A 27,458-nucleotide genomic window follows, 5' to 3' on the forward strand; every position below is an offset into this window, starting at 1 on the left:
TGTCATCAACAAAGGGTGGCTACTTTGAAGAATCTCAAATATAAAACACTTTTTTGGCTACTACATTATTCCATATGTGTTATTTCATAGTTTTGATGTCTTCACTATTATTCTACAATGTAGAAAATAGTCAAAATAAAGAAAAACCCTGGAATGAGTAGGTGTGTCCAAACCTTTGACTGGTACTGTACATACTACTGTCACGACTTCCGCCGAAGTCAGCTCCTCTCCTTGTTTCGGGCGGTGTTCGGTGGTCGACGTCACCGGCCTTCTAGCTATCGCCGCTCCACTGTTCATTGTTCCATTTGTTTTGTCTTGTTTCCCCGCACAGCTGGTTTACATTCCCTAATCACACTACATATATATATATTTTATATATATATAAAAAGAGAGGAAATAATAAATAATACTAACTGTGTACACAGGAAGGAAACAGAACAAAGGACAGAATAATGGTATCAAAACCACTCTGTTTTTGTGTGACGCGCCAGGCTGTTTTTTTCGGGTACCATGTTCACCCGTAGTATGTTTATATTGTTAAAACCTCTTATGTATAGGGGGCAGTATTTTCGTTTTTGGCTAAAAAACATACCCATTTGAAACTGCCTATTTCTCAGCCCCCGAAACTAGAATATGCATATAATTGTTGGATTAGGATAGAAAACACTCTAAAGTTTCCAAAACTGTCAAAATTTTGTCTGTGAGTTTAACAGAACTGATATTGCAGGCTAAACCCTGAGGAAAATCCAATCAGGAAGTGCCTGTTTTTGAAACCTCTCTGTTCTTATGCATCCCTATCACCCATTTAAAGGGATATTAACCAGATTCCTTTTTATATGGCTTCCCTAAGGTGTCAACAGCCTTTAGACATAGTTTCAGGCTTTTATTTAGAAAAATGAGCGAGAACGATCACATTGCGTAAGTGGATAGGTGGGGGCTCTCAGAGTGAGTTTTGCGCAACAGAGAAAGGCGGCCATTGTTACTCCCGGTCCTATTGAAAACCAATACTCCCGGTTGATATATTATCGAATAGATATTTGAAAAACTACCTGAGGATTTATTATAAAAAACGTTTGACATGTTTCTGTGGACATTATGGATATTATCTGGAATTTTTGTCTGCGTTGTCGTGACCGCTGTTTCCTGTGGATTTCTGAGCATAACGCGCCAAACGAACGGAGGTATTTGGATATAAAAATATCTTTATGGAACAAAAGGAACATTTGTTGTCTAACTGGGAGTCTCGTGAGTGAAAACATCCGAAGATCATCAAAGGTAAACGATTAATTTGATTGCTTTTCTGATTTTCGTGACCAAGTTACCTGATGCTAAGTGTACTTAATGTTTTGTCGAGCGATCGATAAACTTACACAAACGCTTGTATTGCTTTCGCTGTAAAGCATAATTTCAAAATCTGAGATGACAGGTGGATTAACAAAAGGCTAAACTGTGTTTTGCAATATTGCACTTGTGATTTCATGAATATGAATATTTTCTAGTAATATTATTTGACTGTGGCGCTATGCTATTCAGCGTTGCTGATGACAATTATCCCGATACCGGTATGGTTGGTTCAGAAAGGTTAAACATTTTTGCTTTATTGTGACTTTGTCACGCTTTACACTTTCGCTTTTGGCTAGAGGTTTGTTTGACGCAGTTGCGTCCTACGGTTGTTTGCTTTTGCCTAATAAAGTGTGCGCCTGAACAATACTCTCTGCTCTCCTGCACCTGACTTCTGCACCAGTAGCGCACAACCTTGACAACTACTTCACTTACCTCAACTACCTCATACCCCTGCCCATTGACTCAGTACCGGTACTCCTTGTATATAGTCTCGTTATTGTTATTTTATGTTTTTGTTTTGTTTTTTGTTTTGCTAAATGTTCTTACTTTTTTACTCTGCATTGTTGGGAAAGAGCTCGTAAGTAAACATTTCACTGTAAAGTCTACACCTGTTGCATTCGGGGTATGTGTCAAATAAAATTTGTTCCAATTGTTTATTTTAGTAGTGTGATTCATGCTAAAATTGTTCCTGTTCATACCGAGGTGAAGAGCGGAATAATTGAAGGAATAAAGCCTATTCTTACGCTTATCATCTGTGGAAGGTGGGGCTTCCAGAGAGGTGCGGATTTCATTGGACTTGTCAGGCGTGATTGTAGGTCCTTCAACCGAAGTCGCAAGAGCGTGACTCCCCCATCGTAAATTTTACAGAAGTTGACTGACTGAAAGGGAACTCGAAATCAACTATTCAAAACTAGAACAGGGTTGATGTGTGTGTGTGTGAAGGTTGATGGAAATCTTGTGGCCGGGGAGCAAGAGGTGTGGTTAAAAGACCAGGATGTGGAAAACCCAGTCCAGTCCATACCTGCAGATTGGAGAGCTGAGTGAAGGCTTTTTCACAACCTGGATGGGCACATTTATAGGGCCGATCTCCAGTGTGAATCCTGTAAAAGATATAGTAAAGAGGAGATTTAATGAAGCCACAGCATCCGACACACGTGTCTACGGTGTCGTCATAGGAAAAAATCCAGCCTACTGCCCTTTGACACAACCCCTCTCTATCTTTCCCTACGGTAAGCCTCTCTGTCGGTTCAATAAAGTTAGAAAATACCTTAATATATACAGTTGAAGTCGGAAGTTTACATACACTTAGGTTGGAGTCATTAAAACTCGTTTTTCAACCACTCCACAAATTTCTTGTTAACAAACTATAGTTTTGGCAAGTCGGTTAGGACATCTACTTTGTGCATGACACAAGTCATTTTTCCAACAATTGTTTACAGACAGATTATTTCACTTATAATTCACTGTATCACAATTCCAGTGGGTCAGAAGTTTACATACACCAAGTTGACTGTGCCTTCAAACATCTTGGAAAATTCCAGAAAATTATGTCATGGCTTTAGAAGCTTCTGATAGGCTAATTGACATCATTTGAGTCATTGGAGGTGTACCTGTGGATGTATTTCAAGGCCTACCTTCAAACTCAGTGCCTCTGCTTGACATCATGGGAAAATCAAAAGAAATCAGCCAAGACCTCAGAAATTTTTTTGGGACCTCTGCAAGTCTGGTTCATCCTTGGGAGCAATTTCCAAATGCCTGAAGGTACCACGTTCATCTGTACAAACAATAGTTCGCAAGTATAAACAGCATGGGACAACGCAGCCGTCATACCGCTCAGGAAGGAGACGCGTTCTGTCTCCTAGAGATGGACGTGCTTTGGTGCAAAAAGTGCAAATCAATCCCAGAACCACAGCAAAGGACCTTGTGAAGATGCAGGACGAAACAGGTACAAAAGTATCTATATCCACAGTAGAAACGAGTCCTATATCGACGGCTCAGCAAGGAAGAACCCACTGCTCCAAAACCGCCATAAAAAAGCCAGACTACGGTTTACAACTACACATGGGGACAAAGATTGTACTTTTTGGAGAAATGTCCTCTGGTCTGATGAAACAAAAATAGAACTGTTTGGCCATAATGACCATTGTTATGTTTGGAGGAAAAAGGGGGAGGCTTGCAAGCCGAAGAACACCATCCCAACCGTGAAGCACGGGGGCGGCAACATCATGTTGTGGGGGTGCTTTGCTGCAGGAGGGACTGGTGCACCTCACAAAATAGATGGCATCATGAGGTAAGAAAATTATGTGGATATATTGAAGCAACAACTCAAGACATCAGTCAGGAAGTTAAAGCTTGGTCACAAATGGGTCTTCCAAATGGACATTGACCCCAAGCATACTTCCAAAGTTGTGGCAAAATGGCTTAAGGACAACAAAGTCAAGGTATTGGAGTGGCCATCACAAAGCCCTGACCTTAATCCTATTGAAAATGTGTGGGCAGAACTGAAAAGCGTGTGCGAGCAAGGAGACCTACAAACCTGACTCAGTTACACTAGCTCTGTCAGGAGCTAACTGTCTGAATCGCCGTGTCCCCAGCCAGCCCAACCACTCACTGGACCCATATGTTCACTTGGCTACGCATGCCTCTCTCTAATATCAATATGCCTCGTCCATTACTGTCCTGGTTAGTGATTACTGTCTTATTTCACTGTAGAGACTCTAGCCCTGCTCAATATGCCTTAACCAACCATGTTGTTCCACCTCCTACATATGCGTTGACATCACCTGGTTTAAACGTCTCTAGAGACTATATCTCTCTGATCATTACTCAATGCCTAGGTTTACCTCCAATATACTCACATCCTACCTTACCTTTGTCTGTACACTATGCCTTGAATCTATGCTATCGGGCCCAGAAACCTGCTCCTTTTACTCTCTGTTCCGAACGTGCTAGACGGCCAGTTTGTATAGCCTTTAGCCGTACCCTTATCCTACTTCTCCTCTGTTCCTCTGGTGATGTAGAGGTTAATCCAGGTCCTGCAGTGCCTAGCTCCACTCCCACTCCCCAGGTGCTCTCATTTGTTGACTTCTGTAACCGTAAAAGCCTTGGTTTCATGCATGTTAACATTAGAAGCCTACTCCCTAAGTTTGTTTTACTCACTGCTTTAGCACACTCTGCCAACCCGGATGTCTTAGCCGTGTCTGAATCCTGGCTTAGGAAACCCACCAAAAACCCTGAAATCTCCATCCCTAACTATAACATTTTCCGCCAAGATCGAACTGCCAAAGATGGCGGTGTTGCAATCTACTGCAAAGATAGCATGTAGAGTTCTGTATTATTATCCAAGTCTGTACCCAAACAATTCGAGCTTCTACTTCTAAAAATTCACCTTTCCAGAAACAAGTCTCTCACTGTTGCCGCTTGCTATAGACCACCCTCTGCCCCCAGCTGTGCCCTTGACACCATATGTGAATTGATTGCCCCCCATCTATCTTCTGAGCTAGTGCTACTAGCTGACCTAAACTGGGACATGCTTAACACCCCGGCCATCCTACAATCTAAGCTTGATGCCCTCAATCTCTCACAAATTATCAATGAACCTACCAGGTACAACCCCAAATCCATAAACACGGGCACCCTCATAGATGTCATCCTAACTAACTCGCCCTCCAAATACACCTCTGCTGTTTTCAATCAAGATCTCAGCGATCACTGCCTCATTGCCTGCATCCGTAATGGGTCTGCGACCAAACGACCACCCCTCATCACTGTCAAACGCTCCCTAAAACACTTCTGCAAGCAGATCTTTCTAATCGACCTGGCCGGGGTATCCTGGAATGACATTGACCTCATCCCGTCAGTAGATGATGCCTGGTTATTCTTTAAAAGTGCTTTCCTCACCATCTTAAATAAGCATGCCCCATTCAAAAAAATAAAGAACTAGGAATAGATATAGTCCTTGGTTCATTCCAGACCTGTCTGCCCTTGACAAGCACAAAAACATCCTGTGGCATTCTGCATTAGCATCGAATAGCCCCCGTGATATGCAAATGTTCAGGGAAGTTATGAACAAATATACACAGGCAGTTAGGAAAGCTAAGGCTAGCTTTTTCAAACAGAAATTTGCATCCTGTAGTACAAACTCAAAAAGGTTCTGGGACACTGTAAAGTCCATGGAGAATAAGAGCACCTCCTCCCAGCTGCCCACTGCTCTGAGGCTAGGAAACACTGTTACCACCGATAAATCGACTATAATTGAGAATTTCAATAAGCATTTCTCTACGGCTGGCCATGATTTCCACCTGGATACCCCTACCCCGGTCAACTGCCTGGCACCCTCCACAGTAACCCCACAAAGCCCCCCACCATTTCTCCTTCACCCAAATCCAGATAGCTGATGTTCTGAAAGAGCTGCAAAATCTGGACCCCTACAAATCAGCCGGGCTAGACAATCTGGACCCTCTCTTTCTAAAATTATCTGCTGAAATTGTTGCAACCCCTATTACTAGCCTGTTCAACCTCTCTTTCGTATTGTCTGAGATTCCCAAAGATTGGAAAGCTGCCGCGGTCATCCCCCTCTTCAAAGAGATTACAATGTATAGTATATGATGTTACATTGAACTAATCACAGTAATCAGAGACCAACTCACATACATAGATAGGCACACACAAAGTACTCTAGACCCAAACTGCTACAGAACTATATCTATCCTACCCTGTCTTTCTAAGGTCTTCGAAAGCCAAGTTAGCAAACAGATTACCGACCATTTCGAATCCCACCGTACCTTCTCCGCTATGCAATCTGGTTTCAGAGCTGGTCATGGGTGCACCTCAGCCACGCTCAAGGTCCTAAACGACATCATAACCGCCATCGATAAGAGACATTACTGTGCAGCCGTATTCATCGACCTGGCCAAGGCTTTCGACTCTGTCAATCACCACATTCTTATTGGCAGACTCGACAGCCTTGGTTTCTCAAATGATTGCCTCGCCTGGTTTACCAACTACTTCTCTTATAGAGTTCAGTGTGTCAAATCGGAGGGCCTGTTGTCCGGACCTCTGGCAGTCTCTATGGGGGTGCCACAGGGTTCTATTCTCGGGCCAACTCTCTTCTCTGTATACATCAATGATGTCGCTCTTGCTGCTGGTGATTCTCTGATCCACCTCTACGCAGACGACACCATTCTGTATACTTCTGGCCCCTCTTTGGACACTGTATTAACTAACCTCAAGACGAGCTTCAATGCCATACAACTCTCCTTCCGTGGCCTCCAACTGCTCTTAAATGGAAGTAAAACTAAATGCATGCTATTCAATTGATCACTGCCCGCATCTGCCCGCCCGTCCAGCATCACTACTCTGGACGGCTCTGACTTAGAATACGTGGACAACTACAAATACCTAGGTGTCTGGTTAGACTGTAAACTCTCCTTCCAGACTCACATTAAGCATCTCCAATCCAAAATTAAATCTAGAATCGGCTTCCTATATCGCAACAAAGCATCCTTCACTCATGCTGCCAAACATACCCTCGTAAAACTGACCATCCTACCGATCCTCGACTTCGGCGATGTCATCTATAAAATAGCCTCCAACACTCTACTCAGCAAATTGGATGCAGTCTATCACAGTGCCATCCGTTTTGTCACCAAAGCCCCATATACTACCCACCACTGCGACCTGTATGTTCTCGTTGGCTGGCCCTCGCTTCATGTTCGTCGCCAAACCCACTAAACAGCCCATCTATCTATCTCATATTTATTTATCTTGCTCCTTTGTACCCCAATATCTCTACTTGCACATTCATCTTCTGCACATCTACCATTCCAGTGTTTAATTGCTATATTGTAATTACTTCGCCACCATGGCCTATTTATCGCCTTAACTCCCTTATCTTACCTCATTTGCACTCACTGTATATAGACTTTTTGTTTTCTTTTTTTCTACTGTATTATTGACTGTATGTTTTGTTTATTCCATGTGTAACTCTGTGTCGAATTGCTATGCTTTATCTTGGCCAGGTCGCAGTTGCAAATGAGAACTTGTTCTCAACTAGCCTACCTGGTTAAATAAAGGTGAAATGAAATATATAAAACAAAGAATGGGCCAAAATTCACCCAACTTATTGTGGGAAGCTTGTGGAAGGCTATCCGAAACATTTGACCCATATTAAACAATTTAAAGGCAATGCTACCAAATACTAATTGAGTGTATGTAAACTTCTGAACCACTGGGAATGTGATGAAAGAAATAAAAGCTGAAATAAATAATTCTCTCTACTATTATTCTGACATTTCACATTCTTAAAATAAAGTGGTGATCCTAACTGACTTAAGACAGGGGATTTTTACTAGGATTAAATGTCAGGAATTGTGAAATGCTGAGTTTAAATGTATTTGGCTAAGATGTATGTAAACTTCTGACTACAACTGTATACACTGAGTGTACAAAACATTAAGAACACCTGCTCTTTCCATGGCATAGACTGACCAGGTGATTCCAGGGGAAAGCTATGATCTCTTATTGATGTCACTTGTTAAATCCACTTCAATCAGTGTAGATGAAGGGGAGGAGACAGGTTAAAGAAGGATTTTTATGCCTTGAAACAATTGAGAGATGTATTGTGTATGTGTGCCATTCAGAGGGTGAATGGGCAAGAGAAAAGATTTAAGTGCCTTTGAACGGGGTATGTTAGTAGGTGCTAGGTGCACCGTTTTCTTAATCTAGAACTGCAACGCTGCTGGGTTTTTCACGCTCAACTCCAATGCTTCCCACAGTTGTGTCAAGTTGCCTGGGAGTTCTTTGGGTGGTGGATCATTCTTGATACACAGGGGATTGCTTGACAGGCCTAGATGTTGATTGTAGAAATATCGGCCTACTTTAAATGGATTATTTCTAGTGTTTGTTATGTTTACCTACGGATGATCAAAATGGTACTTTCTAGAATTTTGAATGCGTAATAGGCCTATCCTCCTGATTGATTGGTGATCTTTTTATGCAATTAAAAACATACTAAACCAACGGTGACATGTTTGCTAAGATAACTTCATGAGTCAAATTATAAACTATGCGAGGAAATACAAAAAAATATCTTAGCAAATGCGCGGAAAAATACCAATTTGTATTTGTAGGGCTATTTATGGGAATCGTTCCCAATCACAGCCAGTTCGTGGTCAAGAGCTTTTAACGAGCGGGCCTAGTTGGTGGAGCGTTGGGCCAGTGACCGAAAGGTTGCTAGATCGAATCCCCGAGCTGACAAGCTAAAAATCAGTTGTTCTGCCCCTGAACAAGGCAGTTAACCCACTGTTCCTAGGCCGTCATTGTAAATAAAAAATGTGTTCTCAACTGACTTGCCTAGTTAAATAAAATAAAAACAAAATGCACAAAATCATGTAGCTTGCAAGTTACTAAAGCTCCAGGATTGGTTGAAGTATCCTGTTGCTGTAAATGGAAACAAATTACACAGCAAAGGATCACATCAATAATTGAGTTAAGCTTAGGAAATGGGTTAGGTGTGTGTATCAAGCACCCATAGGACTCCCAGGCAACTTGACACAACTGTGGGAACCATTGGAGTCAACATGGGCCAGCATCCCTGTGGAATGCTCCCGAGACCTTGTAGAGTCCATGCCCCAACGAATTGACCTGTTCTGAGGGGAAAGGGGGGGGGGGGGGTGGGGGGATGCAACTCAATAGTAGGAAGGTGTTCTTAATGTTTTGCACACTCAGTGTATATTAAAAACACTGAGGGGCGGCAGGTAGCCTAGTGGTTAGAGCGTTGGATTAGTAACCGAAAGGTTTCAAGATCGACTTGCCTAGTTAAATAAAGGTAAAAAAATATATATATTTAAAAAAAAAGGCATAATCTATGAAGGCAAATAATTAACACTAGTGTAATTACACTTTAAAAGTGTAGTACACACATGACTTTGGGGTTCTGGGAAAGATACATCATCATCATCATCATCACTACACTATAGAACCTAGTTGGTGGGTACATGAAAACAGTATCAAACTGATGATCAAATTAGTCCATGATTTGACCTGGTGTGCTGCTGCAGGTGGGAGAGCTGGCGGAAGCATTTCTCGCAGTAGGAGCAGTGATAAGGTTTGACGCCCAGGTGTATGCGGAGGTGCTGGGCCAGGTAGGATGCATTGGCGAAGGATTTGGAGCAGTGGGGACACTTGTGAGGCTTGGCCTCTGTGTGGGACTTGGAGTGGATCTGCATGTCTGACTTGGAGAAGAAGGTCAGCGGGCACGATTTACACCTGCGCAAAACAACACACACATTGAAGACACCGTAAGCAATCAATATGACAGTAAGACATTTGGAGTATAATCAACATGTCTGTAAAAGGTTCATGTGTGCTCATGCCTGTAGCATTTGCCCGGTTTGGGGGTGATGGTGTGGCAGGATTGGTCGTTGCCTGAGGCTAGGATGGGGTAAGGCACCACCAACAGAGAGCCACCACCGTTCTCAGCTTTTATCTTCTTACGCCCTCGCCCCTCCATCTTGGGAGGGGGCCCCAGCAGTCCAGCAAGGCCTCCGTTACTTTTGATTTGCTCCATCCCAGGGCCACTGGCCAAGCCTGAGAGGACATGATGTGGTGAAGGGGCTCCGCCTAGTCGGCTCAAGCTGTTGGAGGTGGGTGTGGTCAGAGTGACGGCCTCTGAGGTGTTATGGTTGCCCATTCGAGAGGAAAGCGCCAGACCTGGCAAGTCAAGAGGTAAAAATGACTCACAAACTAAATAATCACTACATAATTATGTAATGACTAATCTCCAACAGAAGAATGCAGTCAGTTACATGTATACTTCTTAAAATTGTGCATACTTTTTCAGAGACAATGCTCAAAATTAACTATTGACATGTTCCCATTTAGTTATTCGCTCAACATAGGAATACTCTTTGTGCCTAGTTGTTGGCTGAAGTAGTTTGAAATCACGTTGATACGCCAAAAGTCCTGTCACATTTTGAGAGGCCTGGATTAGTCTAAAGGCCAACAGTACAGGAATCTTGGAATGGGCTATGGAAGTCTGCCTCTCTTTCCGTGTGGGGGAGAGTTGGGTAAGTTGAGCCATTTTTTACACTCAGCATCACTCCGTCAAGGGAAATATAGTATTATTTCTAACAAAGATATCTACATATATTTTAGGATGTTGTGTATCCCTGTAAATAATCTGAATTCACGAAAACATAGCTTGTCCAAAAAAGTGGTCTCTTTGCACGAATTACTCCGGATGGGGGACAGGGTAAGTAAAGACGCCTACAAATTTCTGTAATGAATGAAATATTACCACTACCTTCTTAAAACCAAACACAATTAATCACAATAACTTTTTTTGTTGCCTTTTAATCATTTTAAGCTTTTTTTTAATTATTTTTTTAATCATTTTAATCATATTTTAACATTGGCTTAACACCTAACAAACATGTTGCACTTTTTTTTAACACCTAACACAGGCCAGGCCCTGTTGTTACCTCATATGCCTTGCATTACACCTGGGAGGAAAACGCTTCAATTTGCTCAACTTGCCATTGGCTCAACCAACTTACCCCATGGCCATTGGCTGAACTTACCCCAAGGCAAACATTTGGACTATATTAGCCCACACAGCTACAAGGATGCACTTTCATGCTAGGTTTAGGACCTCATATTGTAGCTTATAGAGACCCCCAACTGATGTATAGAACAATTTTTAAATTACCTACTTTGGTTTAGATACAAGCATCATGAAACCTCTTAACACAATAAATGAATTTGACGTGGTGAAAATCTTTTTTTTGGACCTAACTTGCTTAACACTTTTTCCATGTGGTTTCTTCCTTCACAGACTCCATGAAATGATGACCTTTGTCAAATTATACATTTTGTGTATGGTTTCCTAGAAACAAGCATGGCTCAACTTACCCCTTTGGCTGAACTAACCCCAGTCTCTCCTATGTGCCAGACGGGCATTACTGTGTCAAAAAATCATGTGTTTACCTGACAGGTGGTTCGTTCTAGAGGGTTGGTCTATGATTTGACGCAAATGCCAGTCTTCCCACAATCCTCTAGCTTTTATAGCTGTTTTATCATCCAGATTAAAGTTTACATCACCAAGAATACGTCCTGTTAGAGATGTGCAGAAAATTCACAGAATTTACCAAAAAAAAAAACTCTTACCATAGAAAATTAACAGGAAATATAAAGCCTGGCTCATACAAGGCTCAACAAGTATTTTCCCCATCCATCTATCAACGATAGAAAAAGATTATAAGTAGGCCTATTACAGTAATTACAAGTGACATAAAAATTATTTATAAAAAGTGAGGGGATGTGTGCCAATCACTTGATGAGATTGAGGAGGATGGGAGGTGGTGTGATTACAAGACATACAGTAGAGGTGCATTCTGATTTGAACCGCCTCTGAGAATAGAAGTGTGTGAGTGGTGGTGGTGGTGGTCAATGACAGTGGAGCCTGGCCTGGTGAAGGGAGGTGGGGGGCGGTCAGGGTACCTGCCACAGAGCTGGAGGCCGGCCGGGCGTGCAGGGCAATGTCTGGCTGGGACGGGCTGTGGGCATGGAGTTCTTGTTGCATCTGCTGCAGTTTCTCAACTGACATCTGGACATGCTGCCCACCTTCTGTCTGTGTAGGATTCCCCAGCAGTTGCTGTTGGGAGGGAACTGTGGAAGACGGCAGGTGGGGTGGTCTGATCTTCTCAGCCATCAGCTGTTCCTTGATCTTGTTGATCAACACAAGGTTATCCAGCTGACAGCAGGGAGACAACAACACACAGAGACAGAAGAACAGTCCTTAGTTAACATCTGTGTGGGCTTACATTCATTTGTTCTGCTTTGGCTCCCTCCAATGGACTCAAAGGAAAATAACTCAACAATGTACCCTAAGTACATTGACATTAATCTATGTCCTCTCTTCAAGTGAGTCGTAAAAATAGTGCATACTTTACATGGACATTTGCATGACAATCAAGCAGGCAAAATACATTTCACTGCTCATGGGTCTCAATGTTACATTACCTAGAATAATAATTGACAATCTTCACAGTCTACTGTCCACCATTATCATCTTCTCCCTCATCCTCTTTTATACTAACTACCTTGTTGTTGAATGTGAGGGTAGAGTCTAGACAGTCAGTACTCACCTGGCCAGGCATGTTGGGTGGTGGGGGCCAGAAGTAGGGATTATTAAAACGAGGTTCAGCCATCCTGTGACAAACAAACCAGATGCAAATATTACCTTCTGCACACTGTCCAAATAAATAGATATGACAACAACAACACAGCTAATTCAGTCTCACAATTCATTAAAATGTTTGCAGCACTTTAATGAGTTCATAAATAGTTGCTGAATCTCCAATAGACTTATTGCAATAGACGTATATAGTTAATGCTGAACATTTAGCCACTCGCCAAACACTATAAATGTATTGTATTCTAGCCTCACGATTCAAAGTAAATGGAACTACTTTCTAACTTTCTCCCCTCCTCTTCCTCCGTCATGTCCACCACGGAAGTGTGTTTCCAGTTCCACACGCACTGTAGCTAAGTATAGTGCTTAATAATAACACTTTTCTGAGTCACAACTTCCCCAACCGTCGCCCACAGACAGCTGAGAATTTGCAGGGGATTCAATTCCGCGAGACATTATTCAAAGAAGGGGAAGAAAAAAAAAACGTGTGAGTCACAGGGATCCTCTCATTAGGAAGGGAAATACCCATGAGGCCTTGTTTATTCTCCCTCTCCGCCAGCAGACTCTCTAACCATCACACTGAATGATGGGCATCTCCCCAAAGAAACAGCATAACATCACATGGTAGATATAGCTTGTTAAGAAACACTTGTCATATTGGCAGTTTCCTATACCATTTTGTGATTAAAGATAGAATTGCATTGATGGTTGAGGCGTTTGAAAATATATGGTATTTATGTAGCCTACACTGTCAATATTTTCACAGGGAACAAAATAACATATATCCCTGCTCCCTGACGTTCCATTTAATCCATTTAGAGTGAATGTCATTGAACAGACTTTAACTCCAATCTCTCTATGCAAAAGTCACATTTGGAAGAATTTGGGGCAAGGGGCATTGCTGCTCTTTGTCCCATGGTAGAGCCTGCTGCTCTCTCATAGATGTCTGCGATCTGTGGGCTTTCTTTCCATCGCTTCTCTTTTCAAGCCTTATTCATTTCTTTATATGACATATTGCATTGTGTGTTTTGGCACAGTCCACCCTTCTAAAGTCTGTTTGACTTAGCAGCAGCGTAACACAGTCCACTTGCATCAGCCAAAAGAAACTAAAAAGATACGTCCAGCCCTATGAACAAAAACCCAGAAAATATTTCCCTAATGATGCTGACAGGGTGTCCATTTCACTTCCTGAAGGCACACTGAGTCTCCTGGGCAAGAGCGGAATATAGGTAGAGTTGATAATCTTCCCCATATGACGGCTGTCTCTGTCTTTGATATGCCATGTTTGATGTTGGTGATAATAACAACACAGCTTCTTAGGCAACAGAGAAAAGTGTCAAACTATATTAAAGTAGAGTCCTTTGTGTATTCGAGATGGAGTGTAGAGCATCCTGTCCGACGGAGACTGTAATGGCTACAAATGTATTACTGCCATAATCAACAATCAAACAGGAAGAAAAAAATCAGTCTATGCCATGGCAACCCCTAGAACCAAGACTGTATACTGTTTTCAATAAATCAATCACATTTAATTCGACACTAAACTGACAGACTTTTTTCAGTTATTTCAGGGATAACATGGACATGGTTGAGAATCAAGCCTTGGATCAGGTCCAGCTGCAAGATCTTTAAAAAAGAGTCAGTCCCCGGAATGTTCTGTGTGCAGGTTTCAATCTTCCTGGCTGATGTTTTGGTCACTTTTGAATGCTGGCGGTGCTTTCACTCTAGTGGTAGCATGTCTGGCAAGCATCTCCATGTGCTTGCCAGAGGTAGCCTGACTGCCATTAGGTACCGAGATGAGATCCTCAGACCCCTTGTGAGACCATATGCTGACACATGCACATTTGTGGCCTAGTGGAGGTCATTTTGCAGGGCTCTGGCAGTGCTCCTCCTTGCACAAAGGCGGAGGTAGCGGTCCTGCTGCTGGGTTGTTGCCCTCCTACGGCCTCCTCCACGTCTCCTGATGTACTGGCCTGTCTCCTGGTAGCGCCTCCATGCTCTGGACACTACGCTGACAGACACAGCAAACCTTCTTGCCACAGCTCGCATTGATGTGCCATCCTGGATGAGCTGCACTACCTGAGCCACTTGTGTGGGTTGTAGACTCCGTCTCATGCTACCACTAGAGTGAAAGCACCGTCAGCATTCAAAAGTGACCAAAACATCAGCCAGGAAGCATAGGAACTGAGAAGTGGTCTGTGGTCACCACCTGCAGAACCACTCCTTTATTGGGGGTGTCTTGCTAATTGCCTATAATTTCCACCTTTTGTCTATTCCATTTGCACAACAGCATGTGAAATTTATTGTCAATTAGTGTTGCTTCCTAAGTGGACAGTTTGATTTCACAGAAGTGTGATTGACTTGGAGTTACATTGTGTTGTTTAAGTGTTCCCTTTATTTTTTTGAGCAGTGTACTATGTTTTTTGTTGATACTCAGCTGGAGTAAAATCCAACATAGTTCTAAACTTTGGGTCCCCAGGATCAATGTTGGGAAATTAACACACTTCACTTTTGTTATTGACTGAGCCCCTTGAAATCCCCATAATGCCTAATTCCGATTGAAGCCACACTCTGTAAAATGTGCCAACCATCAAAGAGTTGACCACTGCAAAAATGTTTAACAATGGAGCAAATGTATCCCATTACCTTCCTACATGCAAACATTGCTTGATTTCCATTATGTATAAGTAGTGCTCAAGTTGCTATTCAAGGAGAGCAACATTAATTTTTAATAACAACACCTAATACAATATTTTGCATTAGTTGTTACAGACAGTGAAATAGCCCCGGTGAACCACCTAAACTATTTGAGTCACAGCAGAAATAGCTGCATGCTGAAACATCTGTGGTGAGAACCGCTATCTGAAATGTGTCCGCAGATTTAAATCAATTTGAACCGATATCAGTGATTTTATCGTTCTGTGTCATGCCCCTACGCAATAAAAACCCAAATACTGCTGTTTCTCAAAATGGTGTCTATTGCTTTCTAGCCAGTCAGATGTACGATTTTTAAAATTACTGTAGCCCATAGACCGAAATGTATAGGCTAGTCGTGTTAAAGGAAATTAAAAATATTAGGCTGCAGGTTATCCATCTTCAGACGATTAGCGGCAAATTAGGCTAGTAGGCCTATGTCAATCGTGCAACATTAGCCCAACGTCATATTTGCAATACGAATACTATAGGCTATTATTTGCTCTATAAATAATTTTCTTAACACAGATATGAAAATAAATGAGTAATCAATTATCAGCCTATAATAAGGGTAGACAAATCACTTGAGGCTGGTCTAGACTTGTGAACTAAAACAAAAGTTAGGCTACTTAACTTTTACTTATTCTATATGGACGTCTACGTTTATTTGCAGATTTAAAAAAAATACCTTTGTAACTTAAAATGCTAACACATAAAACATCAAATAAGGAGCATTTAGACTGCAGAGCAACTCTGATCCCCCCTGGTGCCTCGCTCCACAGCCTCTCCCACATTCTCAGACAGTTTTATTTAAAAAATTCAGACAAAAGGAAAACAAAAATGGCAGCCTGTCTTATTTTTATAAGGACTGGACGCCATATTCTGCAGATCCCAAATGTACAGTAATAATTCGCCTAAAAAAGTAGACGTGTCTCGATGCATGCAAATTTGTAATCCATTTCTTTGCATTAGCGTACGTGTACGAATGATTGTTTACTTAAATTAGCAGGTTTGAATAGCCCGGCTCGAGGAAGAAGAAAAAAAACTAGACACTTCCTACAACAATCATGCCTTGCAAAATGCAATGCGTTATGGACAACTGGGTTCTCTCGCTATGCAAATCCATAATTCAATTCCAGAATAGTAGCTTAACTGCATCTCATCTGCCGCATGTCTGTGTGCTATGCACAATATAACTAGAACGTTGTCCTTTTCAAATATGCTCTGGTAATGGCTAGTATTTTTTTATTTGAACTTTTTGACGACTCAAATGGTAACGATAACTGCTTTCAAAATAGCATTGCAGCCGAACGTTTTTAAAATTGCACACAAGAGAGGCGAAAAAATGTATACAAACCTGACACCTCGATGGTAGATTTAATGATATTTTATAAAATAATAAGATGTTCCTTTTGCTTGCCTTCAGTCGGAGTTCAGACCTTCCGGGTCGCCTACTGTTCACTTCTGGGTGCTGCAGGCGAGTATTTGCTTTCACTGAAGCAGATTATGGAAATTTAAAAACTACAAATAGGCCTAAAGATATTCAGAATTGACATAATTGCTGCGATATAAACTTGGTTTAGGATATGCCTCATTGTAGTGACATAATTGGTGACAGCTTTTGGTTTGACAGGCTGTCAACTGTCTGCACCATAATATCAAGGCATCATCACAGTAGGGATGACCAGGGATGTTCTCTTGATAAGTGTGTGAATTGGACCATTTTCCTGTCAAAATGTAAGGAGTACTTTTGGGTGTTAGGGAAAATGTATGAAGTAAAAAGTATCATTATTTTCTTTAGGAATGTAGTGAAGTAAAAGTTGTCCAAATTATAAATAGTAAAGTACAGATACCCCAAAAACAACTTAAGTAGTACTTTAAAGTATTTTTACTTAAGTACTTTACACCACTGGGTATCAAACATCCTCATAGTAAAACGCTCTCACGCTCACATAGTGTCTTCAACTAGTGTCTTCACTACTTCTCAACTATAAAGAATTTGAGGATGAGGCCAGGGTTGAAAAACGGGGGGTCTCCGTTAAATTACTGCCCATGTAACCCCTATGGCGCAAAGTAGAATATTTGGTTTTACCCTGAAACAATAATAAATATACTACAATAAAAAAGGCTATACATTTTGAATAGGCATAAATATAATGTATTACCATGTAATTACCATTAGTTGTGTGCTTTAATCAGTTTGTTGGTAAACCATGATACATTTAGACACTTTTCATTCCATAACATTTGAAATTCTAGTCATTTAGCAGACGCTCTTATCCAGATAGCTAGGTGAGACAACAACATATCACAATCGTAGCAAGTACATTTTAATAAACTCCATAAAGCGAGCCTAACTCATAAAACCACATTTTCAAACTAACGGTGAGGGCTTCAGGGCAGGGGTCAATTCGAATTGAAGGCTGTCAATTCAGGAAGTGATTTTAATTTCAAATCCAAAAATGGAAAAACTTTTGAAATAAATAGCTCATTTGATCGAGAAGTCATTGTAAATAGATTGTTAAATGTTTTTTTTATTGTTATTTAAGTTTACTTCCTGAATTGATGACCTTAAATTAGAATTGACCTGCAGCACTGCTATCAGAGCTGCAGGGCAACCTGAACGCTATGTGCACGTTTCAGCATGAGATGGCAGTACCGTAGTATTAGATAAGAATATCTGAGTGATCACATTATGGACATGTAAAACAGTATTCTACTATCAATGGCAATGTTGCCCAACAACAAGCTTTCATTTCTCAACAGAACACATCAATCTACAAAGGACACCACAGAGGTGCCAGTTTCACTAGACAGACAGACAGAGAGACAGGTGGAGACAGACAGACAGATACAAACAAAACAAATCAAATTGTATTGGTCTAGTACCCATATTTTGTAGATGTTATCACAGGTGCAGCGAAATGCTTATGTTTCTAGCTCCAACAATGCAGTAATACCTAACAATACAAAAAAAGACACACAAATCCTAAAAATTAAAAGGAAAGGAATTAAGAGATATCAAAACGAGCAATGTCAGAGTCCGGAATATAAATATATATGTATATAATGGTGTGTATAGACAGTATGGACAGTATATGAATAGAACAGTTGTGTACAGCAGTAGTTATACAGTATTAACCTTGAATAGAATATTGTATTTACATATAAAGTGGGTAAAACAGTAGGCAAACATTATTCAAGTAACCAGTGTTCAATGATTATGTACATAGGGCAGCAGTCTCTAACAGTACTGGGCAGAGGCCGACTAGTGGTTAGTGGTGACTATTTAACAGTCTGATGGCCTGGAGATAGAAGCTGTTTTTTAGTTTCTCGGTCCCACCACCTGCACTGTCTCTGCCTTCTAGATTCTAGATGGTAGCGGGGTAAACAGGCCGTGGCTCAGGTTGCTGATGTCCTTGATGATCTTCTGTAACACCTCGCAATATAGACGTCCTGGAGGACACGTCTACATCCAAAAGGATGGCAGACATTGGGTGAATATTAAATGTTAATATCTTCGGCTGTGAGTGATGGAGAAAAAAATCGGCCTCAATGAAAATAACTGGGAAAATTCAATGGATATTTTTGGTACAAAGGTGATAATGAAAGTGTCTTTTTAGGAATTTTAAAATTGGACTTCTCTATGGGGCAGTATATGGGAATTGTCCTTTTGGACTTGGCTTCAGCTAAAATGCAGTACCGAAAGTGCCCTCTGAGCACAGACCGTAACCCTGCCCCCCTGGACTGAACATGTCCCACAGGGGGAGGGGCGTGGGGAGGTGGATAGAAAGGAAGCTGTTTGGCTCACACCGACGTGCTGCTGGAGGCGCCTGTGTGCACAGGTAAGGTACTAATTCAAACTTCACAACGATTTTCATGCAAACTCACTCCTTGACTGAATTGGGATCATTGACCGACCACCACTATGCATTGCCGTGGGCTGTAGTTTAGACTAATCTGTTCGATTGTTGCTAGGATTTAAGATGGTGGAGATGGGCTTGAGAGTGTTCGTTTGCTTAAAGACAGAAACTGGCAGTGAGGCATAACTCAAAACAAATCAGACATGGGGGAGGAGTGTCTGTTCCTATGCTAGAGTTCTCATGACATTTGTACAGCTGCGTCATTTCAGCTAAACCTACAGTATGGCAAATTTACAACCACCCCCTCCCCAATGATTAAAAAAAACTAAAGTTAAAGCTTATTTACTGCATTTGTAAACATTTAAAAGTCTAAAATGATATTCGGAGAACAGCAAAAACAAGAAACATTTACTCCAGCAATTATAAATTTGGTTGCAGTAGGGACATGCATAACATTCTACAACAACATGTTATACATTAATTAGCTGCTACGCACTAGCTCAGCACCGGGATTAGACACTAGTTTAGTTTCATGTCAAGTCAAACAGGAGTTACCAAGCCATCTACAGACGTCTTCCACATCTGCACTGTTTAGAGGAAAGTCGTGCTGTTCACTGCAGCCAGAGTTGCTGGATATAAGGACGAGATGCTTGTGTCTCCGCCCTAAGAATGGAATTCGTTGTCCACAGAGCGGGATGGCAGGCTGTCAAGCTTCAGCCAATTCCTCTCTTTGGATTGGTGGATACATCTCATAATTTGAAAACATTTTGGAATATTAGATGAGGGGTGTTGGCGTCAACTGCCTGTATTCAATGGAGTGTGAGATCCCAGCTAACAACAAATGTTCTCACAACTTTAGAGAACGTTCTCTTACAGTCTCAGGTCATTACCTAGCGTTTTCATAGGAATCTTCCCATGACATCTCTAAGATACCATTCCCCCTAATGTCAAACAGAATTTACCCAGAACGTGATTACTATGTTCTCAGAATATTCAATAATAATGTTTTAGACATGTTTTACGGGAACGCTGCAAGCTCATTCCTGTGTTAAGTTTTCTAAGGGCTAGGAGAATATTCCATCAACATCCCACCAAACATGCATAGAACATGGTTGCCATTTTCTCAGAATATAAGATATCAATGTTCTAGACATGTTTCAAAAACATTCCTGTGTCCAGTTTTCTGAAGGTTAGTTGAATATTCCATTAATGTTCCACCAAAAATACACAGAATGTGGTTGTCATGTTCTCAGAATATAAGCTATTAATGTTCTAGACATGTTTCATGGGAACATTGCATATACATTCATGTATCCAATTTTATGTGGGTTAGGAGACTATTCCATTATTGTCCATCCAAGCCTATTATTTTAAATGGAAACTTAAGTGAAAACGAAAACAAATTATGAAAAAACTATTTAATAAACTGAAATAAAATAATTAACAAACCTGTTTGAAAAAATACAATTATTCTGAAACTATTACCTTTGACTAAAATAAAAAATTCAAGCTTCTGAATCTGCCGGGTCTCATTATATTTGACTTCATAATTTAAAGGTAGACTCAATGAGATGATGTTGCCTCGAGCAGCACCGCAGATATTGGGAGCGTTTAAGTGGTAAGGCTAATTAATGCAACCGACTGTAGTTGAAAGTCGAGGAGTGAAGTCGGGGGAGGTGCATCTGCGACAGCTGAAAGTCTGACACTATTGTGGTTTTCCAACAGCAAGGCTCAGATCAACATGGTAGTGTTGCCATTGTTTTATAAAATGGTATTTGAAATTAACGTGTTTCCCCTGTGCACCCCCTGCCGAACCACTGCGCCCCTCAGTGTGTGAACCACAGTGCTGTTGTACCTTCAACAGTCAACAACCGGACAGTGAGATTGATAGAACCATCTCTGCAGAGTACAAAGTCATTATAGCTGTCCAGTGATGATGTGATACTGACAACACACACACGTCTCGGAAGGGTAAAAAGTCATTACATCGCTCCAGTGATGTTGTGATGTTGACACTAGTGTGACGACAGTTGAATCACTTCAGGATTCCAGAGGGGATAGAACATAGAGTTATATAATACAGTGTTCTAATCACTGCTTTTCCGCCGTTATGTTAACATTACGGCAAGGGAAGTAGCTAGCTAGAATGCTGTGCACCAAGATGTTGCGTGTTCAAATCCTAGGTGGGGACATGAATAAACATGCAGAATGTAATTATGTATGTCAAATATGTCGGTTGAAAAGACTGACAACAGACTAAGAGCTGTGAAGAGCCTTTGTATCTTTTTAGTTATAGGTACATAGTTGTACAATTGCAGTTCGTAACTTTAAAAGAGCCAGTAGTGTACCTTAGCGACAAGATGGTACAGGTACAAGAACATACCTTTGGTAAAGGTACAAATGTGCCTTTTTAGGTTACCACCACAGTGACAAAGTTCCTTTTTAAGTGGCAAAAATGTTCATCTAAAAGGGTTTTTGGGTGTTGTTTTAACACTATAGGGTGTAAAACCTTATTAGCATATATCCCAGTGTGCCTTTTAAGTTAATTTTATAGTTTCCAGTACCTCCCATGACTGTGTTTGCAAGTGACAAAGACATTGTTGTTGCATTCAATGGCTTTCAGTCCTGTAGCCTTCATCAAGTGAGTGCCTAAGTGAATATTTTATAATTGAAATTAAACTCATGAGTCACAATACATTACATACCGTATATCATACTTTGACAGTTTTACCCCAACACAGTGGTCTGAAACTCCTGGTCTGCTGGCAACCTGCATTTAGAATGACTGCCAAGTTGGGGAAAATTTCTAAATTGGACTACCTAAACAGGAACAACCATCTCAGTAAATGCATATTATTGATCTTCTGCTAGACAAAATGAAATCAATCAATGTGCATGCAAATATTTGTACAAATCTACCTGCAAAAGAGCATGCTGGGAAATATGATAATGATGGGCATGGTTTTTGAGTGTGTGATGATTGTACCTTTTTTAGATTCAGAATATTGGGTACACAAATGTACCATCATACAAAATTATCAGCACATGTACCCTAAAAGGTACCGAAGAATACCATGCGAGATTATGTGTACCTCTGAAGGTATATTTAAGTGTATTTGTATATTTTTGTACCCCCGATAACAATACTGTACCCTAACCGTACCCTTATTACAGATGATCTAAATAAAAAGATAATATGATAATAAGTTTCTTATTGATCTCAAAAGTTGAAAGGCCAAAAAACGACCTAAAAAAATCATACACTGATTTCATTGCTGTCTATTGACATTTCAGTGACCAAAAACATTCATGGGTGGCTGAGAAGGCCATGGATTAATGCTAATTTACACAAAGAAATATTGGTCTGTTGCAGCAGATCGACATCATTTGGATAGCAGCATAAAATTATTTTGAAAATTATTGCTTGCATATATTTGCTACAGTATTTCACATGATGGGTCTTGAGTTAGTTTAAAGGCCCACTGCAATCACATTTTCCCCCCCTGTTATTTGTATCATATTGTACAACAGCTGATAAAACTAAGGGCTCTATTCAATCCGTATCGCAGAAATACAGCTTTAAAGAGTGATTGAAATTACAAGGCAATGTTCCCACCTTAGCGGAGATTGCATTCATGTCGGTAAACGCTGCAGATGTCGGCCCAATAGCACGCTAGACATTTAAAGGTAATTTCCTATCTGTAACACTTCAGCAATACAGATTGAATAGAGCCCTAACACTGTAAAAGTGAACATTTGATCAGTGTTATTTCCTGAAAGTTGCTGGTTGAAAATACATTCTAATCAGCACGTTGTGCGTCTGTGGAGTTTTGGCGTGCCGGATGTCACCAGGTGGTATACGTTTTAATAGTTCCAAACCTCTCTGCACTTAGACACTCCAAGCAAAATTCTTGTTTGAGAAAAAGCTATTTCTGTTTATTTTTTGACAATTTTAATGGAAAACTATTACAGTAAGGTACTAAATTGTTATCCATAAAATATATGATATTGAGATAAAAATGGCTGCATTGGGCCTTTAAGTCATTCTAGGGGTCTAATACATTGAGTTTAGATATAATGTTTTATACGTACAGTAAGCTGTCTCAAACAGTGAATATTGCCCTTGAAACTCTGTTTTGTAAGGCACCCTAGAGAGTAAAAAATCCAGTGATAATCCGAAAATGGTTTATAATATATACCTCTCGTCTGTGTTGTTTTGTTTTAGCCATGGATGGTGTGTTGGCGGGAGCAGCTGTGGTGTGTGTGTGTAAACTGGCCTGCAGTCTTCCCTTCCTGCCCATGGTCACTGCTTCTCTCAGTGCGGTCAGCTTCTGCTGCAACTGCCTGCTGCTCTTCACAGACCTCGTAGTCACAAGTACGTGTCCATCTCTAACCCTATCTCTGCTGTGTACATCAGAGCTACAAATACCTGTTTGTCCTTGTAATAAGAATTGGCTGGAAAACAGAAAGGGGAGCAGTTGCTAAAGTCCATGAATAGAGTACATTTTGCGCACCTTTTGAATTTTAAAAGCCTGGTATACAATAAATCAAATTCTTTACATGAATAAAGACCAAAAATCTGCATTTTGAAATGTCCCTCGTCATGTTTCTCCAAATTCTAGGAAGATTTTAACCCACTTAAGCCTACTATTTCTCCAAGTTTTTACCATCATTGTTAAGCCCTAGTCATGTTCTTGCTTTGACAGTCACTTCTGAATATTATTATTTATTAATGTGATGAGTGATTTCATTTACGTCTGTCCCTCATTTTAAGGTAATATAAAAAACCTGTCCCTCATTTTAAGGTCAACACTGTTATGTGAACTGAACTCTCGTTTTAATATGATGAAAATATTCCTTTTTTAAAAATGTTAAAAGAAACATTGAACATCTAATAGTCAAATCAGAGTGTAAAAGCAGGTGAGCAGGTTCTACTCTTTTCAGCCATTTTCTGGTGTTTTGTGGTGGACAACTGAGTGGGTCGAGCATAACACATTAACCCTGTTACCCACAGAGAGGCTAGAAATGTTTTAACAGTTTAAATTTTTTTGTGAAGCTTGCATTCAATTACTCTCCCTGTTGCACACAACAAGCTTCCATTCCCCCAGTCACAAGGGGATTTGTGGCTGATTTAAGATGAAATCGTCAACCCTGTTAGTCAACCCTGTTACCGTCAACCCTGTTACTTTAATGGACTTTATTGGCAGTTGCTATAGTCATTTATTTATTTATTTATTTAACTATTTGAGAAGGGGAAAACATGTTTTTTTTAATGAATTTGAAAATGTGTTACAATTAGGTGAAATGAACACTACCCAAAATGTACTCTATTTGTGGAACGACCCCAATATGGTTTATTACAAGTTCCAACAGGGCACAGAAGCACCCTGTAAACCCAGCACAGAAGAAGAGAAAATGCCCCCGGAGACAGGCTGTCAAAACAAAAGGATGTCCATAAAAAAGGCAGTGACTTTGTCAGCTCCTATAGAATCATACAGTGTTCACAGGATGTCAGCAATACATTGAATAATCAGTGGGTCCTTGGTCATCCAGTCTGGCCTCAACCGCTATCAACAGATGTGAGAATAAGCCATATGATTCAGTATCAAGTCTAGTGACCATCAACCTGCACCTTCAGTGTCGTAAACACTGGAAATGATGTATTACAGAAAGGCAGAATATATCAATGTGCTAAACATTGTGTTAATCACTGAATTTGAACATTAGTGATCTTACATTTTAAATGGGAGTTCTTTATACTCCTATGGCCTACTTCAGTGTCCCAATCCTCATGCTGCTATAGTCCCATCCCCCACATTTCCCTATTTGATTGATTGGTCTTTGTTGTCCCTCAGCTATCCTGGTTGCCCTCTGGTTTGCAGACCCCTGGCTACCTCCGTTTTCCACGTCCTCTGATGTCATTGCCCTGCGCTTCCTGCTCTTCCTCAGCCACACCTACTGGGCGGTGCTGCTGATGACCACTCCTCTTGTTGCCGTGGAGACTGCCATGAAGTTGCAGTGGCCCCAGGTCCATGGTGGCAGAGGTAGAGCAGTGGACGGAGACACAGGCGGACGTAGTAAAACTCCAGGCTCTAAAGCTCCTGCACATCACCATGGTGTGACAGTGGAGGTAGAGGACGGGCAGAGTAGGGACACAGACAGCCAGAGAGGAGGGAGAGAGGACCAGGAAAAGTGCCTGCCCCACATCATTTACTTCCTCTGCTGTCTGCTGGTGTGGGTTCTCTGTGGTGTCTGTGGGGGTCAGAGCTGGAGACTTTGGGTGAAGGTCTGCATGGAGAGGACCAGCTCCCTCACTATGTGCCTTCCCAGCCTCCCCAACAATGTCCTGTCTGCTCTGGGTGAGCCCTGCTGGGCCCTGGCCACCGTGACCTTGGCCCTCCTGCTGGTGCTGACGGTGGGCTGGGGCCTGCTCAGACGACACCTGGCCCACACAGAGACGGACCCACACTCAACGATAAACAAGGAGGTACATGACACTGACATTCAACTGCCCGCACAAACATTCGCTGCACCATGCATGGCTGTAAACCCTGCGACGTCAGCGGTGTCAGACACACCGTCTGTTGACCCAGAGACAACACGGTCCAGTTGCTCCCTTCACAGCCCATGTTCCGGGAACAACATACAGCTATCACTGGCTCACCATAGATACTCTGTCCTCTTATCGTTGGAGTGTTTGTCAGCAGACATACTAGAGGAACACAGAGAGACAAAAGGACTAGGAGACAGGCCTCTCAGCACTACTGTGGAGGAACACACAGACTCTACCTACAGGAGCCAGTGTAGGATGTGGCAGTGGGGCTTTCCCTGCCTGGGGGTAAACGTAATGACAGGGTTTGTGTGTCTGCTCATTGTCTGTGTGTTACCTCTAAATCTCAGTGTGAACATCCTACTGATCAGGCACATAGAGACAATGCTGGAGTGGAGTTTGAAGCTTTTATTGTTTGTACCCAAAGAAGCCACAGACAACACAGGGCTCTCCCAGTCAATGTAACACAGGCACCAAGTCAGTGTACTGGACAATAAGCCTGGATGGGGTAGTGTTAGATACTAAAGTGTGGCTTGGGAATGGGATTGTGTTGAGAGGGATTTATTAGGTATTGTCGGGGGATGGGATCAGATGAATATCACATGTACTGTAAACAGCTGGTCTACCTGTCAATGATAAAAAGTAAACAACTCCCCCTTTGACTGTGACTGTCTATTCATGCGTGCCGAGTGATCTCTGGGAAGCTGCAGAGGAGTGCTGAAAAAGTCAGGTTGAGGCTTGCTTTCCAGATCTATAGACATGGAACTCAATAGTTAGTTTGCTGAAACAGTAGGAATACAGTAGATGGGGGGGTTCAGTTATCTGGAGTGTGATTTAGATTAGTTTGATGGGAGATGATCTGACTTCACCTTACCTCAGCAAAAGGCAAGTGATTATAATGTACGCTTAACAAGAAGTGGCTCTAAACACTACGGCCATTGGGCTGTAGCTAGGCATGAAACGACAACAAAGCTTTCTCTTCACTCAGGGGTTTTCTGAGTCGAGGAATAAGATTCCGCTTGATCACACGCGCAACAGGGCGCTGAATAACATCTGAGAAATTCAAGGTATTAACACACACACACACACACACACAAACAGCCGTGTTCATACAGGTACCACGTTGCAGACACATGCTGCATACCTCCTAATGTCAGGTTCAAATGTCTCCGGAGTTCAGAGGAGACGCTGATATTACCCAGGCCAACACCAGAGGGCAGCCTGCAGCCAGCATTAACCCCAGGTAGCTCACAACGGAGACCTCTGAAGCTCCCAGGCTAGATTGTGTATTATATACAGTACATTGAAACAAGAGATGGAGAGGGGATTTCTCTAAACAAAGGAGTAACGTTTAGGTTGTGCTGCCCTTGAGAGAGCCAGAGGGCAAACACTGAGTCAACAGCAGGTAGGCCTACATCTTCCTGGCTGCCAAAGTATTCAGACCTGTACAGACAGATACACCGCAGAATAGTGATTTAACCAGGAGCCCAGAACAGATCAAAATGAGGCTGAGCTCATTCTCTAAAGTCTCCGACACTGGATATATATATATATATACACTGCTCAAAAAAATAAAGGGAACACTTAAACAACACAATGTAATTCCAAGTCAATCACACTTCTGTGAAATCAAACTGTCCACTTAGGAAGCAACACTGATTGACAATAAATTTCACATGCTGTTGTGCAAATGGAATAGACAAAAGGTGGAAATTATAGGCAATTAGCAAGACACCCCCAATAAAGGAGTGATTCTGCAGGTGGTGACCACAGACCACTTCTCAGTTCCTATGCTTCCTGGCTGATGTTTTGG

At 41.5% G+C, this 27,458-nt stretch overlaps 2 protein-coding genes across 2 annotated transcripts in view; one reads left to right on the forward strand and one right to left on the reverse strand.

Annotated features, from left to right (window-relative positions):
* znf362a (zinc finger protein 362a) overlaps nucleotides 1-16,682 on the reverse strand; it is a 29,481-nt gene extending 12,799 nt beyond the window's left edge. Inside the window, exons 1-6 of the mRNA XM_039016692.1 lie at nucleotides 16,590-16,682; nucleotides 12,492-12,555; nucleotides 11,845-12,097; nucleotides 9,720-10,056; nucleotides 9,388-9,612; nucleotides 2,366-2,444 (exon numbers count right to left, since the gene is read on the reverse strand). Of these exons, the coding sequence (XP_038872620.1) occupies nucleotides 2,366-2,444; nucleotides 9,388-9,612; nucleotides 9,720-10,056; nucleotides 11,845-12,097; nucleotides 12,492-12,554 (957 nt within the window). The 5' untranslated portion in view covers nucleotide 12,555; nucleotides 16,590-16,682. The remainder of the gene's footprint in view (nucleotides 1-2,365; nucleotides 2,445-9,387; nucleotides 9,613-9,719; nucleotides 10,057-11,844; nucleotides 12,098-12,491; nucleotides 12,556-16,589) is intronic.
* A 1,811-nt stretch (nucleotides 16,683-18,493) lies between these two features.
* Nucleotides 18,494-26,297, forward strand: LOC120064943. Its single transcript, XM_039015547.1, has 3 exons — nucleotides 18,494-19,077; nucleotides 23,321-23,470; nucleotides 24,951-26,297. The coding sequence occupies exons 2-3, from the start codon at nucleotides 23,323-23,325 to the stop codon at nucleotides 26,108-26,110; spliced, it is 1,308 nt and encodes a 435-aa protein (XP_038871475.1). The 5' UTR covers nucleotides 18,494-19,077; nucleotides 23,321-23,322; the 3' UTR covers nucleotides 26,111-26,297.
* The last annotated feature ends 1,161 nt before the right edge of the window (nucleotides 26,298-27,458 follow it).

Source organism: Salvelinus namaycush, chromosome 20 (assembly GCF_016432855.1).
Source record: "Salvelinus namaycush isolate Seneca chromosome 20, SaNama_1.0, whole genome shotgun sequence".
Lineage (NCBI taxonomy): Eukaryota > Metazoa > Chordata > Actinopteri > Salmoniformes > Salmonidae > Salvelinus > Salvelinus namaycush.